This window comes from Carcharhinus amblyrhynchos, chromosome 10 (assembly GCF_965287045.1).
Source record: "Carcharhinus amblyrhynchos chromosome 10, sCarAmb.v2.hapA, whole genome shotgun sequence".
NCBI lineage: Eukaryota > Metazoa > Chordata > Chondrichthyes > Carcharhiniformes > Carcharhinidae > Carcharhinus > Carcharhinus amblyrhynchos.
The window spans coordinates 70,503,987-70,523,896 of NC_137333.1; the positions used below are offsets into that span (position 1 = coordinate 70,503,987).

Below are 19,910 nucleotides of genomic sequence, written 5' to 3' on the forward strand. Positions count from 1 at the left end.
TGAAAAACTCCTGATAATACAGCAATTCAATGCACTTGTTTCCTGGAATGGTTCTTGGACCAACAACTTTCTGGTGCAGAAAGGGGATTATCACCAATGACGCAGCCAAACGCAGTCATTACTCAGATGCTGAGTGTTATAGCCTAAGGATACTCACACACATGCACACGGAAAGCCTGGGAATGAGAATACTGATTTTTATATTAAAATTATTTTTGCTTCTTAGCATACAGACACTGATCCTTCTCAATGTTACTTGCTGTGTCATTAAAGGTTATTCAATAACTTCAGTTTAAAAATCCACCAAGCTTTTTGCTCAAGTTTGAAGATGCTGTGTTAAGATTTTATTGTTAATGGAAGATGTATTTTTATGAGAGTGTGCAATGTGCACAGTACTAAGTTCACGAGTTCCTGTATAGCATCATGTGTTTTAGTTAGATGGCAATTATTTGATGTTGTGCCAGGGTTCTCACCGATACATCGAAAACGTATGTTGTATATTGTAAACTGTCCCAGCAGAAATTTACCACTTAGAAACCCACCAGACATCATTTATTTAATGCTGAATTTCTGATTTATATCGTTAAATATTTTTGTGGTGCACACAGCACCAAACAGGAAGGTGTTCGTATATGTACCTCCCATATAGTGAGTCCGTGATGTTAGTCAAGGAATTATGTGAAGAAGTTTCAAGTAAAGCATTAAAGTCATTGGGAGAGAAGGAAAATCAGATGGTAAGTCATCCCTACTCTCCCTTGCATTTTGCATTATTCAGCAGATGAAGATGAGAAGTAACCCATCTGGTTCAGTAATATCCTTTAGGGAAGGATATCTGCTGTCCTTACCTGGTCTGGCCTACATGTGACTCCAGAGCCACAGCAATGTGGTTGACTCTAAACTGCCTTTGAGCAACTAGGGACAGACAATAAATGCTGGTCAGCCAGTGACGCACGTGTTCCATGAACAAATGGAATAAACAATGTTTAATGCCTGAGAAATGACGACATCTGTGTGCCCTTGTATAAGGTGTATCTTCCGGGGAAGTGCCAGAAGATTGGAAAACGACTAATGTTACGCCGTTGTTTAAGAAGGGTGGCAGGCAAAAGGCAGGGAATTATAGGCTGGTTAGTTTAACATCTGTTGTAGGTAAAATGTTAGAATCCGTCATCAAGGAGGAAATAGCGAGGCATCTTGAGGGGAATTGCTTGATAGAGAAGACGCAGCACAGTTTCGTTAAGGGGAAGTCATGTCTGACAAATTTATTGGAGTTCTATGAGGATGTGTCTAGGGCAGTGGATAGAGGAGAGCCAGTGGATGTGGTCTTTCTTGATTTTTCAGAAGGCACCTCACAAGAGGTTATTGCAGAAGGTAAGGGGGCATGGAGTTGGGGTAGGGTGTTAGCGTGGATAGAGGATTGGTTGTCAAATAGGAGGCAGAGAGTGGGGGTTAATGGGTGCTATTCGGATTGGAGGTTAGTGACTAGTGGAGTGCCCCAGGGGTCAGTGCTGGGGCCTCAGCTTTTTACCATTTATATAGATGATCTGGAGGAGGGAACCAAGTGTATGGTGTCGAAATTTGCTGATGACATCAAGATTGGTGGAACAGCAAATTGCATGGAGGGTGTGGAGAGTCTGCAGAAGGATCTAGATAGGCTGGGCGAATGGGCCAGGAACTGGCGAATGGAATTTAATGTTGGCAAGTGCGAGGTGGTCCACTTTGGTAGGAATAATGGTAGGAAGGACTATTACTTACGTGGCGAAAAACTGCAGCATGTGACAGTGCAGAGGGACCTCAGGGTCCTTGTGCATGAGTCGCAATAACCCAGCCTGCAGGTGCAGCAGGTGGTCAGGAAGGCTAATGGGATGCTGGCCTTCATAGCGAGGAGGATTGAATATAAAAGTAGGGAGGTCTTGCTGCAGCTGTATAGGGCATTGGTAAGGCCGCAGCTGGAGTACTGTGTGCAGTTTTGGTTGTCGCACTTAGGCAAGGATATTTTGGCCTTGGAGGGAGTGCAGAGGAGGTTTACTAGGCTGATACTGGAGTTGAGGGAGTTGAACTATGAGGAGAGGCTGAATAAACTGGGCTTGTACTCGTTGGAGTTTAGAAGAATGAGGGGAGATCTCATTGAGACATATAAGATGATGAATGGGATGGATAGGATAGAGGTGGAGAGGCTCTTCCCGCTCAGAAAGGACAGTAGGACTAGGGGTCACAGCCTCAAGATGGGGGGGGGGTGGTTTAGAACGGAGTTGAGGAGGAACTTCTTCACTCAAAGGGTGGTGAATCTCTGGAATTCTCTGCCCGTTGAAGTGGTGGAGGCTGCCTCGCTAAATATTTTCAAGACGCAGGTTGATGGGTTTTTGATAAGCGAGGGGATTATGGGGAGAGGGCGGGAATGTGGAACTGAGCCACGACAGATCAGCCATGATCTTATTGAATGGCGGAGCAGGCTCAAAGGGCTAGATGGCCTACTCCTGCTCCTATTTCTTATGTGATATAAACTGACAGGAGTGGTGGATAAATACAATACAGTAGGTTTAAGAAATGAAGTGTGAAAGAAAATACTTAACCTTGAACAGCAAGTGGTTATAATTGAAAAGAATGCATAATTAATACTTATTTTCACTGATTCTGCAGTCACCAGATGAGGGTATTGAAAAAAAACACTTAAAAACGTATTTTTAATGCAGGCCTACTCAAGTCAAATGGCAATTAATGGTGGCTAGCTGTTATAGAAGAAGTGGTAAGTTAAACATCAGATTGTTGTTTGTATAGGCCAGCTTCAAAACATTTCTATCTCAAAATTGGAAACCTGAAACAAATGTACATTAGAAATAATGTTTCATTTTACTCTTAACATCATGCTCAATAGTAAAACTTGAAGAATTGAAGTAATACTTGGGGATTGATTTATATAATACTGATGTAATGGGTACAATAGTCGTTATGTTACTAAATTTGTACTCCAAAGACAAGTTCAAATAGAGTGGAAGGTCAACAATACAAGTTTCCTGCCAAACTGTATTCTAAATCCACACTTCTGCCCCCTGTCTGGTGATATCACCTGACCATCACTTCAGGGTGCTGCTACTATGTGGAGTAATGGTTGATAAGGATACGAGAACCAGGAATTGGGGGAAAGGTCCAGGATGGTGCTGGGGGCGGTGGGGTTTGATGGTGGAGGAAATGCTACTGTTGCACTTATAGAATATTCATTATCCTATACCTGGGCAGCATGGTGGCACAGTGGTTAGGACTGCTGCCTCACAGCGCCAGGGACCTGGGTTCAATTCCCATTTTGGGTCACTGTCTGTATAGAGTTTGTATGTTCTCCGTGTCTGTGTGGGTTTCCTCCGGGTGCTCTGGTTTCCTCCCACATCCAAAAGATGTGCTGGTTAGGTGGATTTGCTGTGCTACATTTTCCCTCAGTGTACCTGAATAGGTGCTGGAGTATGATGACTAGGAGATTTTCACAATAACTTCATTGCAGTGTTAATATAAGCCTCTAGTAATACTAATAAATAATATTTTAACTTTTGTCTAAATTGCTCCTTATTTTGTTTTGAACTGTACTTTTCAGAAGTTTCACCAGCACTGAAGTCAACTGACTAGTCTGTAATTGCCAGCTTTATCCTTGTGTCCTTTTTTGAACAAAGGTGTGATGTTCACAATTCTCAAGTCTTCTAGAACCACTCTTATGTCTAAGGAAGACAAGATTGTCCCTCATGTCTCTGCAATTTCCACTGTCACTTCCCTCTTACCCTTGGATGCATCTCATTTGGTCCTGGTATCTTATCAGTTTTAAATAAAGATAGCTTTTCTAACACCTCTTTCTCAGTTGTAAATTCTGCTAGTGCACCAGTTGCTCTTCTTACTGATAATGGGTGGCATCTTTTTGTAAAGACAGATGGAAAATACGCATTTAGTACCTCCGCTATTTCTCCTGCCTCCACATGCAAGTCCCCTTCTTTAAATCTCTAATCGGCCCTACTCATCTTACCATCCTTACATTATTTATAGAAGACTGAGATTCCTGCTATTTCTCTTATGTCCTTGAGCAAGTCCCCTTCTTTATCCCTAATCGGTCCTACTCATTCCTTTACAACCCTATCGAAGACCTCAGAATGCCCTTTTATGTTAGCTGCCAGTCTTTTCACACTCTTATGGGGTCTCTCTCCAAGAACCTGCTGCTTTATGGGCTCTCAGTTTCTCTATCTGAACACCTGTTGCTTTATGGGCTTGTGCTTTATGAACTCTCTCTGAACTCGCACTGCTTTATGGGCTCTCTGTCCACCAGACAGCTCTTGCTATCTCCTATTGACAAGTGAACAACAATATTGGCTATATCCTGAGATCCAGTTGCCCAACCTTTTTTGCCACAGGAGGTGCACGTGTAAGTGGAGGAAACGTGAGGGAAAAATGGTGTAATCCATCAAAAGAAAAAATTATTTTAGAAGATACTGATAACTAACTTTCTTTTAAGTTCATTTATAGGCACATGTGGGTCATCTTTAGAGATTCAAGATGTTATGTTATTTTGCACATCCTTATGTAATGCTAATTTACTGTCAACAAAATTACAATAACTGTCATTTATATAGCATCTTTAATGTAGTAAAATACCCCCAAGAGCTTCAGAGCAGCAATATCACAAACTTTGACACTGAATTGAGTTACAAAGGAAATAATTGGGCCAGATTATCAAAGGCTTTGTTTAAAAAGTAGCTTTTAAGGAGCATCTTAGAACAATAGAATTCCTACAGTGCAGAAGAGACCATTTGGCCAATAAGTCTGCACTAATTCTCCAAATGAGTATCTTACCCAGGCCCCTGCCCCCACCTTATCCCTGTAGCCCTACATATTTACCATGGCTAATCCATCTAACCTACACATCTTGGGTTACTAAAGGACAATTTAGTATGGCCAATGCACCTAACCCAGACATTTTTGGACTGTAGGAGGAAACCCATACAGACACAGGGAGAATGTGCAGAAAAAGAACTGGAATGAACTGGGGAGGGGATTCCAGAGTTTGGGGCTTAGCCAGCTGAAGGCATAGCAGCCATTTGAAGGGTCAAAAAAGTTGGAGATGCCAAGGAGGTCAAAATTGGAGGAATAGAGAGTTCTTGTAGGGCTGAAGGATGTTGCAGAGAGCAGAGGGAAAAGTTTTGAAAATAAGGATAGATCATATTTGACATTTCATTGTGCTCAATATTTTGGCTAGGTAGAAGATTCACGGTAGTTTTAACAAAACCCATGTTTTTGTGTTCATGTTACAAAATTGTTAATTTCTACATTTATAAAGTAGTCAAATTATATTTAACTTTGTTAATACAGGTAACTATCAAAAGGCATTAGAAACATACAAAGACATTCATCGGAAATTTCCTGAAAACGTTGAATGTAAGAGATATTTTCAAAATCAAATTATGGTTATAGGATCTGTTTTTCATTTCAAAATATCTTGAGGTTTTCTGGGTGGAGATTTCACTGTACCTAATTTTTGTAGTGTACATTTTTTTGTGGCTATAACTTAAGTATAAATGCATAAATTGCACATTTGATTCCCCATTTGTTAGCTTCCAACAAACCTATGTAAATTGTTTTAATGAAGACTAAAACTACATTGAGGCAATTTTTGTGATAAGCAGGCAATTGGTTGGCACCGTGTCTGTGAGATCCACCTGATGACCCTAGTAGTGCAATGTTATTATCAATAGCAAGCTATCGCTGCTGTACAATTACTTATGCAGTTTTTTGATCGGTGTTGGGGTGGGAAGGGGGAGGGAGGGAGGGAGGGAGGCAGGGCAGCCTCTCCTGTGTGGAACTGAACTGGGAGAAGCAGTCCAGAGTGCTTTTGTAGGCCAGAAGAATATCCCTGCTCCTTGGCACAAAGTATTTGCATAGCTGTTATTTCTCATTCTTGGGAGCAAACTGCAGTGATCCCTTGTTAAAACTGGTTTAGCCACTCAGTGCTCGGTTCTATTAGGCAGAGCCTTAGTTCATCAGTGCTCTAAAAGCATCTTAAGACATTAATTTAAACATTTTCATGAGACCTGTTCTAGCATAAATATTGGCTGCGTATTGAAAACTGCTTGAAATTGCTTAGGATAAGTCTTTTGCACAAAGTTAGTGCAGCATTCTCTCTACTGTTTAATTTCTTCAGAAAGATGGAAATTTCGCCTTGGACTTTGTAATAATACAAATGTGTCATCTTAGGAAGACAGTGGCATGGTGGTAATGTCACTGGACTAGTAATCCTGAGGTCTAGGCTGATGCTCTGGGGACATGGATTCAAATCCTTCATGGAATCCTCCTTGGAATTTAAATTCAATGAATGAAAGCTGGAATTGAAAGCTAGTCTTAGTAATTGTGAAACTATTATTGTTGTCTTAAAAACCCATCTGGTTCATTCATGCCCTTTAGGGAAGGAAATCTGCCATCTTTACCTGGCCTACATATCTCTCCAGATCCACAGCAAAATTGTTGACTTCTAACTGTCCTCAAATGGCCTAATAAGCCATTCCATTCCAGACAATTAGGCAAGGACAACAAATGTTGGCTCACTTGAAGGGGCAGCATTTGAAAGCTCATGCTACCAAATAAACCTGTTGGACTTTAACCTGGTATTGAGAGACTTCTTACAGGGCTTCACCAGTGATACCACTTCTCATGAAAGAATTTTTAAAAATCTGCATATTAAGAAATTTACACATTAACTTTGTTTTAATATAGTTTTTCAGATGGAAGTCTTCTTTGAGAAATTTTTAGCTGCTCTGTGATTAATTTTAAGCCCCAGTGCAACAATAAAGTGTGTTGACTTTGCCTTTAAATGACTTTGTTTAGGTCTACGCTTTCTAGTTCGCCTTTGTACAGATATGGGACTGAAAGAAGTTCAGGAATATGCCACAAGACTGAAGAAAGTTGAAAAAATGAAAGAGTTAAGAGAACAGGTAACAAAGGACCACAGAATAAAGACAAACTTTTCAATATAGCATGCTAAGAAAAATTCCTCTCCTGCACTAGTGTAATATTTCTGCTTTTCACATCAACTGTCTCAAAAGTTTAGCTTTTTTTAAAACCTGTACCTGTTAAGAACAAGGTTGATACTGCCTTTAGAAAAATAACTTCTAGATCTTTTCCTTACCTGATGCTGTGAATTATGTTCCAAGAGAAAAACTGTCTGATATGCTGGATGCCAGTTTATTTATTTGCTGAACCGATACTCGGAACAGGCAATGGAATCCTACTTGGATGCAGAGGCACTCCATCCAAGTAGGAGACAATCGCTAAATCAGTTGATCTGTAAAGAGTGCAGATAAACAGGTGCAAAGAAGGTTTTTTAATTATTTCATGGGATTGGTCGTTGTCCAGGAACTACCCCAACACATAACTATCTACATTGAATTGAGCTGAAGTTTTAGACCACTTCAATATAAAAATGTTTGGCAATTAAAAAAACAGGCATTTTCCTTCCAAGTTTTTTTTTTACAATGAAACAATATTTACTTGTACTTTTATTTTTTAAACAGCGTGTAAAGTCCGGCAGAGATAGCAGTGCACGTGGGCGCAGAGAAGGCAGTGCTGGTAGCGGTAGGTGGACCAGAATATTTTTAACACAGTGAAAACTATTCTCAATTAAGTTAAATAGTTTTTTTTAATTTAAATCTATGTGGTGATAAAATTTCTTTGTCAATTTCAGCAGAAAATTGAGTTTTGAGTGGTGAAATGTTGCCTTTATTCATGCTTATTTTTTCACTAAAGTTAGTGAAGACAAGAATTACACCTGAATCATTCTACTTCAGTAGAGGTTACAGGTTTGGAAGGTGCTGTTAAAGGAACCTTGGTGAGTTGCTGCAATGAAGGGAGTGAACGTTTAATGTGGTGGATGAACAAAGAACAAAAAACAGCCTGGGAAACAGGCCCTTTGGCCCAACGAGCCTGCGCCGCCATTTTAACAATACCAGTCCCCCCTCCCCCACCCCACCCCTCCCCTCCCCCACCCATGACCCTCATCTATTGTTTTATGGCAATCCACATTGAGGGAAACTAATTTAGGGACAATTTATTACTTCCAATCAGCCTAATAGCACATCTTTGGGTTGTGGGAGGAAACCAGAGCACCTGGAGAAAACCCACACAAGCACAGGGAAAATGCACAAACTCCCACAGACAGACACTGAACCAAATCCATATGTCTGCATAGCAAACAGTGATAGTCACTGAGCTGTCGTGTTGCCCAGCATCTGGTCCAGTTTAAGCGCACATTAATGACATGAAGCACTAGGCCAATCTCGAACATTCAAGAGCAGCCCAAGTACGACCCATCACATACATGCCCCTCATTGGACAACAAGGCGGACCGACTTAAAACCTGTGAATTAAAAGAGAAAAAAACATCATCATTACCATCCATTTACATTACCAGGGACATCCCAATGCTAATGAACCTTATTTAAAACAATCTCCTATATCCTCCCATCTCCAACCCACTCATGTGCCTGTCTAAGTTACTCTTAAACAACTCTAGCGTGCTTGCCTCCACCATTTTACTTGGCAGAGCATTCCATACCCCCACTACCCTCTGTGTGAAAAACCTCCCTCTAATATCTGTGTTATACCTCTCCCCCCTCACCTTAAGTCCATGGCCCCTCTTACTGTGTGTCTCTGACATAGAGTAAATAGAGGTAAGCTATTTCCTATCTATACCCTTCATAATCTTATATACCTCTATTAGATCCCCCCCCCCCTCAGTCACCATCTTTCAAGGGAAAACAGCCCCAATTTGTTCAATCTTTCCTCATAATCCAGTCCTTCCATACCAGGCAACATCCTGGTAAACCTCCTCTGCACTCTCTCCAGAGTCTCCACATCCTTCCAGTAGTAAGGCGACCAGAACTGGACGCAGTACTCTAAATGCGGCCTAACCAACGTTCTGTACAACTGCAACATTAGACTCCAGCTCTTATATTCTATACCCCTTCCTATAAAGGTTAACATACCATAGGCTTTCTTCACAACCTTCTCCACTTGTACTACCACCTTCAAAGACTTGTGCACTTGCACCCCCAGGTCTCACTGCGTTTCTATACTCTTTATGGGCTTACCTTTTATCATATAACTCCCCCCTACATTATTCCAGCCAAAATGCATCATCTCACATTTATCTGGATTAAACTCCATTTGCTACATATCTACCCAATATACCAGCCTATCAATATCCCACTGTATTGCCAGACACTGCTCCTCACTGCCTGTCAATCCAGCCATCTTGGTGACATCAGCAAATTTGCTGATCACACCACTTACTCCCTCTTCCAAGTCATTTATATATACTACAAAGAGAAGAGGTCCCAGTACTGAGCCCTGTAGCACACCACTAATGACAGACCTCCAGCTAGAAAAGGACCCCTCCACTACTACTCTTTGTCTCCTCCTAGCAAGCCAGTTCTCAACCCATCTAGATACCTGGCCACATATCCCATGAGCCTTAATCTTTTCTACCAACCTACCATGAGGGACTTTGTCTTGATTGAGTGGCCTGCTTTGTTCTGAATGGTTTTGAGCTTCCAGAGCTTTACTGGGACTACACTAATGCAGCCATTTAAAGAGTATTCCATCATTCTTTTGACTTGTGCCTTGTAGATGTTTATGTTAGTTGGCACAAAATTCCCAGCCTTCGAACTGCTCTTAGAACCACAGTTTTTTAGTCAATGGAGACCTCCTGAGTGTTAGAGTGTAATTGATGACACCTTTATATTGGATGTAATGTGACCAATGGGAACAAGATGTAAGGGTCAGCTGACCCAGTAAGCCACAGAACCAATTACAGAGCAATGTATTAGTCAGCTGACCTGCTGATTCACTCTAAAAAAGGAACTATGTAGAATTGCGGGGAGCTTGGAGTGGCCCAGGATGAGGCCCCAAGTTTTGAGTAATAATGCTTTTTATTAAACCCTTTCCTTGATTTGTAAGTTTTGTTGTATTTTCTTCACCTACAATTTGAAGAGTTCTTTCTGAAGAAACACTGAGGATGTAGATGGTATGGAATTCAGTGCTGGCTGTGACAATCAATGTTATGGGGGGATAGTTAGAATCTCTCTTATTGGAGTAGGTCATTGTCTGGCACTTAAGTGGCAAGTAACATAATGTGGCATGAATCAACTCTAGCCTGGATATTGTCCAGGTCTTACTGTATGAGGGCTTGGACTGCTTTAGTATCTGAGAAGAAAATGGTTCTGTGCAGTCATCAGCAAACACTTCCACTTCTGACCTTGTGTTGGAGAGAGTACTCTTGATGAAGCCACAAGAAGTAGTTGGACCTAAGACACTACCCTGTGGAACTCCTGCCACCATGCCCTGTGGCTGAAATGATTGGCCTTCAAAAAGCACAACCATCCTCCTTTGCAGTAGATGAGTCCAGCCAGTGGAGAAATTTCCTGATTCTGATTGCCTTGAGGATTGCTAAGACTTCTTGATTCAACATTTGATGTTGAGGGCAGTCATTCTCACCTCACATTTTGAATTCAGCTTGACCCATGTTTGGACCAAGCCTGTAATGAGATCTGGAAGGGAATTGCCCTGGTGGAAGCCAGACTGAGCAGGCAATAGCGTTGTGAATGATACTTTCCATTACCTTACTAATTACTGAGAGTAAACTGATGCTCAACTTTGCCCCTTGTTTGGCTCCTTAACTTCATCCTGCATAAATTCAAACTCTATTAGAAGTTCAATGCTTGCATACTTCCCTTCATAAAACCCCAGTTTCCATTCCAGTCTCCACTGGTTCCCACCCCTTTAAATGTATTGATTTCAAAACTGTTGTTTTTAAATCTCTTCAAGCTTCTCTTCTTTGGTCTTCTCTGCCATTGGCTTCCCCTCTTCCATTTCTGCTGTCACACATTTCCCCCATCGCTACTCAACATTTTGTAGCAGAGATTTCAGCCAACATTGAAACATTGGAATTTTCCAGCCCCACCAGTGGTGTGATTTGTGGCGGGCAGGACTGGAAAATTTGGAGTGAGGCCAAAGTTGAAAATGCACCATGGGAGAACAAGTTGTAATCAGCATTTTCATAGTAGGTTGCTGGCAAATCTGTAGGGCAGGTCCCAGGTGCCTTTTAAACATGGTGCTCAGACATGATAGTGGGGCCGTGAGACTCAACATGAACCTTGTAACTGCATAGTTAATGAGCTGAACATTGCACTATTCAGCGCCTTAATCTGCTACGCTCTGCACAGTAGTCTCTCTGACATCTCATCCTCACTATGGGCCTTAGTCCTGGAGTAGAAGATTCTGCTCTACTTCCTTAATACATTCTACTGTGCTGCGTCTTTTTTCAAATCTAACTCTTTGGCACTACTTGAGCCAATCTCCCTCACCTGATTCCTATACATTCCCAACTTGGATTTATATGGCATTTCTAAAATTGCAAGATATTCCAAGTTGCTGTAATATGTGAACTGTTTCTTGACTGCAAATCATTGACATAAAATGATAAAAGACCAAAGAATTGAAAATGGTCATCTGCCACCTCAGTGTTCCAAGTTCAGATTTTCCTACAAATAAAAGAATGGTCGCAAGTTCATTTAGTCAGCAGATTACCTTGAGAATCATTATCTGAATTCCTCTGCAATATTGATGTCATTAAGTCTGCCTAACCCCTATAAGTAGTCAAAAATTGGCAGAAAACTCCCTACAAATTACAAATTTATCAATCAGCAATCAAGCGAGGGTCACAAAAAGTGCAGATGATCAGATTTTGGGACAAAAAGTAAAATGATTAATAATAACAAGAAAAAAATTGACAACGGTCCTGCAATAATGCATATATATATTGAATGCCTCTGCTCTTTCCAATCTGAGGCCTGACTCAAGAATGACTATAACAGCCTCTATTTATATAGCTCCTTTAACATAATAAATTGAATTAAATTGATTTGATTTGTTATTGTCACATATTTTGGGATAAAATAAGAATATAACATAAGAACATAAGAAATAGGAGCAGGAGTAGGCCATCCAGCCCTTTGAGCCTGCGCCGTCATTTTAACATTACCAGTCCCCCCCCCCCCCCCCCCCCCCCCACCCATGTCCCTTATCTATTGCTTTATGGCAATCCACATTAAGAGAGGGGCAAAATTTGTGTATCTGTTCGTACAATCAACTCATAAATCTCAAATCCACTGATGTCATGCCACCAGCTTTCAGTGACACCCCTTCTACTGACATCTCTCAAAGCCCAAGTTGGCAACCTTAGCAGGGGAATAAGCAGGCCTTAACTATGATCAGCATAACGGATTATCTGGTTATCTTATTACTTGCTGTATACAAATTGGTTACCATCCTCTCATCAGTGGCCACACTTAAAGTACATTTGTGATTGAAATATTTTGGGATGCCCTACGGCTTGGCTTAAATTCACATAAAAACTGAATAATTTGGTTTCAAAACACAGATTTTTGGTTGTGGTGCCTTATAATGGTGAAACCTCTGCCTTACATATCCACACAAAATCACTATATAGACAGGATGAAGGAGGCCATTTTGTACATACATCCAGGATAAAAGATGTCCCTCATCATGTAATCCAACTGCCTCAAATCAAACTAATATTTGACATCCAATACTCAACAGAGAAGACCATGCCAATTATTAATAACTTTTCATGATGCTCTTCCTGATATTTATCCTGTACTGTCCATTCATCAATTTTACTGTATCCCCTCAACCTAGTATTCTGGAATACGAAATATTGCTAAGATTTAACCTTCTCTATCCCTCTTAGTTGTTTGTATCCTGCTGTGAGATTCCCTTTTTGTTACGTCTTTTCAAAGCCATGCCTGCTTGTTTATTTTAAAAGTTTTACTTTAGTTAAAAGTGACATGATTCTCCTTTTTGTATACAAGTCTTCCTTTATGAGCTTACTTTTTAACTAATTGACAGATAATATGATTGGAAATCAACATTAGAGAATTTCTTGCTGTGTTCAGAGGAGAAAGGAAGTGTGGGGAAAGTGCAATGATGTTTTCTATTAGGTTGCATTATTATAGATCCAGAGTGCTTTTCACTGTGAGATATATACACTTCCACCATTTACTCAGATCCCAAAGGGGCAACACAAATCACTAACCTTCTCAAAATAATAACATCTGTAATACTTCTGCTGCTTGAAACTTCGCTGAATGATTCCGCCAATGTATTCATAAATTATGCTGATGGCTGAAGTGAGTAAATGAGTAAAGACCTGTATATCATTTCACATAGGAATCTTCTAAATGCACAGAGAGAACTTTAATTGGATTCCATTTAAACTTCTCAGAATTGGAAAAGCTATGTGGTAATCCAATTCTCTAGTTTCAAATATTCAGATTGTGTTGTATGCTTTCAGTTTATTGAAGTAACAGGTACATATATATGGGACCCTTGAGTCATTGTGCCATACGCAAGTGGCGTTTTGAAATACACTCCCAAGCTTTAGGGATTCAACTAGCTTGTGATACAGTTTACCTTCTGTGTTTTTTTTAAACAACAGAGTAAAGTTATGTGATTTTAGAAGTGTCCAAATCATCCAAGCTCACTGATGTTTAGAATGAATGGCTGGTGACATGAAATAATCTTGCATAATGTATCACATTCATGAATAAAACACATGCAAAAACCTAGCAAACTTAAGGAACGTGTTAATTTAAATTGGCTTTCTCATTGATTACTATTCTCTGTTATATATTTATGTTTTGTAACACTATATCTAATAAAACTGCTAAGACTCACTTCCTTGTATGATATACCAGAGGATTGAATATAAGAACATAAGAAATAGGAGCAGGAGTAGGCCATCTAGCCCTTCGAGCCTGCCCCGCCATTCAATAAGATCATGGCTGATCTGTTGTGGCTCAGTTCCACTTTCCGGCCCTCTCCCCATAACCCTTAATCCCCTCTCTTATCAAGAACCCATCAACCCGCTTCTTAAAAATATTTAGCGAGGCAGCCTCCACCACTTCAACGGGCAGAGAATTCCAGAGATTCACCACCCTTTGAGTGAAGAAGTTCCTCCTCAACTCCGTTCTAAACCGCCTCCCCTTTATCTTGAGGCTGTGCCCCCTAGTCCTACTGTCTTTTTTGAGCGGGAAGAGTCTCTCCACCTCTATCCTATCCATCCCATTCATCATCTTATACGTCTCAATGAGATCTCCCCTCATTCTTCTAAACTCTAACGAGTACAAGCCTAGTTTATTCAGCCTCTCCTCATAGCTCAATCCCCTCAACTCCGGTATCAGCCTAGTAAACCTCCTCTGCACTCCCTCCAGGGCCAAAATATCCTTGCGCAGGTGCGGTGCCCAAAACTGCACACAGTACTCCAGCTGCGGCCTCACCAATGCCCTATACAGCTGCAGCAAGACCTCCCTACTTTTATATTCAATCCCCCTCGCTATGAAGGCCAGCATCCCATTCGCCTTCCTGACCACCTGCTGCACCTGCAAGCTGGGTTTTTGCGACTCATGCACAAGGACCCCGAGGTCCCTCTGCACCGTCGCCTGCTGCAGTTTTTCGCCACGTAAGTAATAGTCCTTCCTACCATTCTTCCTACCAAAGTGGACCACCTCACACTTGCCAACATTAAATTCCATTTGCCATTTCCTGGCCCATTCGCCCAGCCTATCTAGATCCTTCTGCAGACTCTCCACACCCTCCGCACAATTTGCCTTTCCCCCAATCTTGGTGTCATCAGCAAATTTCGACACCCTGCACTCGGTTCCCTCCTCCAGATCATCTGTATAAATGGTAAATAGCTGAGGCCCCAGCACCGACCCCTGGGGCACCCCACTAGTCACCAACCGCCAATCCGAATAGCACCCATTGACCCCCACTCTCTGCCTCCTATTTGACAACCAATCCTCTATCCACGCTAACACCCTACCCCCAACTCCATGTCCCCTGACCTTCTGCAATAACCTCTTGTGAGGTACTTTGTCAAACGCCTTCTGAAAATCCAGAAAGACCACATCCACCGGCTCTCCTCTATCCACTGCCCTAGACACATCCTCATAGAACTCCAGTAAATTTGTCATATATATAGATTGTTTGGAGTTTGAGTTTACCAACCTCATTACTTTTTGTAGAATGACCTACCTTCAAATAGATAATTTTGCCACCTTAGTAATTCTAACAGTTCTGTATTTATAGTGTTACCTGGCCAGTGGTGGAGAATGCTCTGCTGATAATCTTTCAAAATGATAGGTGTTATCTTGTTTACTTGTTTGACTTCTTTGTATGTTATCTTTAGTCCACCCTTATTATCTGATTTTTGAAAGTAAAACATTCAGGCAGTGAGAAACTTGCAGTTGAAAGCTGTAGAATAATCTCTTGACATGTTATCTATACTAGCTTCAAAAGAATCCTTATGAACCTCAGCATAAGGTCTTCTGTTCCTTCCATATTATTACTCCAAGTGGGAGCAATTATTTTTGAGCAGTGGCGCAAAATGCATAATATCAGATTAGCTGTCCACTATACATAGAACATAATATTCAATTTCACTGCAGTAAATAGAATTGATTATTTAGATGCTACATATAACAAGCAGCTGACTCAATACCACTCATTTTCTGCACCACCTGATCCTAATTTCTACTCTAGTCTTTGATGCACCTACTTAAATTGGTTGCATTGATTCTCATTTTTGTAATCATAATTCACCTCTGCCTCTCTTACATTATCTCAGAAAATGGACAAAGTAACTACGTTAATAGTGCCAAAGGAGAACGGATGAGTTCCAAGTTGAAGTCGCTGCCTGGGGTTAATGATCCTTATGAAACCAGCAACAATAAAGATATAGGCAAGTGCATAGTGCTTTTTCTTTGTTAGACTGGTGATGCAGAAAATAATATTGCTTTGTATAATGATCATTAGGCAAAGGGAATAAATAATTCTATATTTCCTGTGTCCTAAGAGAATAGCAGGTGTTTTATAATAATTAAAGTTTTTTGCCATTCTGGGGAAAATTGCCCCATGTACCGCTCATCTTAAAAATAAGCTGTGATATTATTATACATTACAGTGGTTCTCAAACGCTTTTATTTGCTAACTGTGGGCAGGCGAAAGACCTCATGAACCACCTATACAAAAACAGATACTGCAAATTTTAATTTGTCAAGATGTTTTGAGCAATTTTTTGACTGGTAAATTCATCTTGATTTCAAACATCCATGAGAACCAGCTAACAAGTATTTGTGAATGATTATATTGACCTATAATGATTTAGTAAAAAGTGCGCTCTTTGAAATAAATGTTTTCATTGTTCTCTATAACAATAGATGCTTCATATGTGGATCCACTTGGACCGCAGATAGAACGTCCCAGAACTGCAGCTCGAAAACGAGTTGACGAAGATGAATTTGCAGATGAAGAGCTAGGAGATGATCTGTTACCAGAATGACTTCCAGATCAAATAAACCAAAGAAATGTCACTATCAGAGTTGATGTATGTTTTTTTTGCTTTGATAATGTATACATTAAATGTATTTTATTTGTTTTAGTGTATCCATTGTTATTTATTACATTGTAATTTAAAAATTACTTGTAAATATAAAACTTGTATATTTTTAATATTTTAATATTTGTAATATAATGTTAAAGCAATGATAGTTCTGTGGTTCATTAAAATATGTTTAAATGTAGACCACTATCACTAATAATTACATCTGATTATCCATATTAATTCTTTAATAATTCTTATAAATATATTTGAATATTTAGGATTGAATGCAGTGATAATTTGTTTAACTTTTGCCTTTATAATCACATTTTGTACTGAAATACTGAATGTATCTGAATGATACTTTCTTACTAAATATTTAAACTATGTGTAACTACTTTTGTTAATAAATTGCAGCAGTCGGATAGCTGCTTCCTTCTATAGTATAAACACGAATTACTCTAGTAACTCAGTATAACAAAATGGATTGTTGCTAACTGAACTGCTAAAAGGAGAATGGTCATGTATTTACTCAGTGTATTTGCTTTTTTCCTCTTCACCATATCAGTTGTCTAATGGAGTTATGACAAGGGGTAATTTCCCCCTGGGATTCTTGGCTTTTGGCCACCTGAGATCGAAGTTTTGAGTAATAGGTGCTGCTTCTGAACAACTATTCAATTCGTGGCTTCTAATATCAGCATCAGTATTGGCAGTGCAGAGTCAGAGGCTTACAGCATGGAAACAGGCCCTTTGGCCCAACCTATCCATGCCACCCCTTTTTTTAAAACCCCCTAAGCCATTCCCAATTGCCTGCATTTGGCCCATGTCCCTCTATACCCACTTTACCCATGTAACTGTCTAAATGCTTTTTAAACGACAAAATTGTACTCGCCTCTATTACTACCTCTGGCAGCTTGTTCCAGACACTCACCACCCTCTGTGTGAAAAAACGGACACTTTTGTATCTCTCCCCCACTCATCTTAAACCTATGCACTCTAGTTTTACACTCCGCTATGTGTGGGAAAAGATATTGATTATCTAGCTGATCTGTGCCCCTCATTATTTTATAGATTCTATAAGATCACCCCTCAGCCTCCTACGCGCCAGAGGAAAAAAGTCCCAGTCTAACCAGCCTCTCCCTATAACTCAAACCATCAAGTCCTGGTAGCATCCTAGTAAATCTTTTCTGCACTCTTTCTGGTTTAATAATATCCTTTCTATAAAAGGGTGACCAGAACTTAACAGTATTCCAAGTGTGGCCTTACCAATGTTGTCCAACTTCAATGATGAAATTGCTGGGCCTCTGGCGCAAATCTTTGGCTCTTCTTTGGACACAGGTGAGGTCCCAGAGGACTGGAGGATAGCGAACGTGGTACCGTTGTTTAAAAAGGGTAGTAGGGATAACCTGGGTACTTATAGGCCGGTGAGTTTGACGTCAGAGGTAGGGAAGTTGTTGGAAAGGACTCTTAGGGATAGGATGTATACGTGTTTAGAGTGTGGCAATTTGATTAATGATAGGCAGCATGGCTTTGTAAAGGGGAAGTCATTGGCTTTGTAAAGGGGAGGTCATGCCTTATGAATCTGGTAGAATTTTTTGAGGAGGTGACAAAAACGGTCGACGAAGGACGAGCTGTGGATGTTGTCTACATGGGTTTCAGTAAGGCGTTTGACAAAGTCCCTCGTGGTAGGTTGGTGGAAAAAGTTAAGGCTCATGGGATACAAGGACAGGTGTCTAGTTGGATTGAGAACTGGCTTGGTAACAGGAGACAGAGTAGTAGTGGAAGAGTCCTTTTCTAGCTGGAGGTCTGTAACTAGTGGTGTGCCGCAGGGCTCAGTACTGGGACCTTTGCTATTTGTAATATACATAAATGACTTGGAAAAGGGAGTAAGTGGTGTGATCAGCAAGTTTGCAGATGACACAAAGATGGCTGGACTTGCTAATAGTGAGGAGCAGTGTCAGCCAATACAGCAGGATATCAATAGGCTGGTATATTGGGCAGAGAAATGGCAGATGGAATTTAATCTAGATAAATGCAAGGTGATACATTTTGGAAGAAATAACGTAGAGGGGAGTTACACAATAAACGGTAGGCCTATTAAGAGTATAGAAATACAGAGAGACCTGGGGGTGTAAGTACACAAATCCTTGAAGGTGGCAGTACAGGTGGAGAAGGTGGCGAAGAAGGCCTATGGTATGCTTGCCTTTGTAGGGAGGGGTATAGAGTATAAAAACTGACGTCTAATGTTGCAGTTGTATAGAACGTTGGTTTGCCCAGTAAATTCTGGTCGCCTTACTACCGGAAGGACGTGGAGATCCTGGAGAGAGTGCGGAGGAGGTTTACCAGGTTGCTGCCTGGTATATAAGGACTGAGCTATGAGGAGAGATTGGGCAAATTGGTGCCGTTCCTTAGAAAGGTGGAAAATGAGGGGCGATCTAATAGAGGTGTATAAGATTATGAAGGTATAGATAGAGTGAGTGAACAGTGGTAAGCTTTTTCCTAGGGTAGAAAATTACGAGGGGCCACGAGCTTAGGGCGGGGTGGGGCAGGGTGGGGCCGGGGGGGGTTAATAACTCGGATGTTAGAGGGAGGTTTTTCCACACAGTGGTGGGGGCCTGGAATGCACTGCCAAGTAGGGTGGTGGAGGCAGGCACGTTAGCGTTGTTTAAGGCTTACTTAGATAGGCACATGAGCGGATCAGAGATGGAGGGATACAGGAGACTGTTCTAAATAAAGATCAAGAGCCTTGGGATGTCCCTGGGAATCAATTGATTCCTATGGACTTTCCAACATATTTCATGGCTCACTTGTCTTCTGAGCTTCTGGGGATTCCATAAATGTCTAAGTTGTTCATGTTCATTGATGTCTTTTACTTCCGAGGTGATTCGATCCGTCTTGTTGTCCAACAAGGGGCATACACATGGTGGGTCGTGCAAGGGCTGCGGTTGGATGTTGCTTCGAGAGTTGCTTAGTGCTTCATGTCGTTAGTGTACGCTTAAACTAGACCATCTGATAGGCAACATGATAGCCCAGTGACTATCACTGTTTGCTGTGCAGATACATGGATTTGAGCCAGTGTCTGCGGGAGTTTGCATGTTCTCCCCGTGATTGCGTGGGTTTTCTCCAGGTGCTCTGGTTTCTTCCTACACCCCAAAAACGTGCTCTTAGGTTGATTAGTGTAACAAATCGTCCCTAAATTAGTCTTCTCTCAGTCTTCCCCAATAAGCGTAGACAAAGTTCATAGGTAGAGGAGGGCACTTGCAATGTTAAAATGGCGGCACGGGCTTGTTGGGCCGAAGGGCCTGTTTCCCGTGCTGTGTTGTTCTTTGTTCAACAAGGCTCCTGTATTCAATGTTCTGACCAATGAAACAAAGCATGCTGAATGCCTTCTTCACCATTCTGTCCACCTATGACTCCACTTTCAAGGAGCTAT

At 41.0% G+C, this 19,910-nt stretch overlaps 1 protein-coding gene across 3 annotated transcripts in view; it reads left to right on the plus strand.

The window, feature by feature from the left end:
- Positions 1–16,899, plus strand: part of ift88 (intraflagellar transport 88 homolog) — a 92,945-nt gene extending 76,046 nt beyond the window's left edge. For 2 of the 3 annotated variants that reach the window (XM_080197316.1, XM_080197317.1), the window contains exons 21-26: positions 2,691–2,743; positions 5,338–5,403; positions 6,847–6,953; positions 7,533–7,593; positions 15,725–15,838; positions 16,317–16,899. In XM_080197316.1, coding sequence (XP_080053442.1) covers positions 2,691–2,743; positions 5,338–5,403; positions 6,847–6,953; positions 7,533–7,593; positions 15,725–15,838; positions 16,317–16,438 — 523 coding nt within the window. In that variant the 3' untranslated portion in view covers positions 16,439–16,899. The remainder of the gene's footprint in view (positions 1–2,690; positions 2,744–5,337; positions 5,404–6,846; positions 6,954–7,532; positions 7,594–15,724; positions 15,839–16,316) is intronic. The other variant, XM_080197318.1, reaches the window with a different exon arrangement.
- The last annotated feature ends 3,011 nt before the right edge of the window (positions 16,900–19,910 follow it).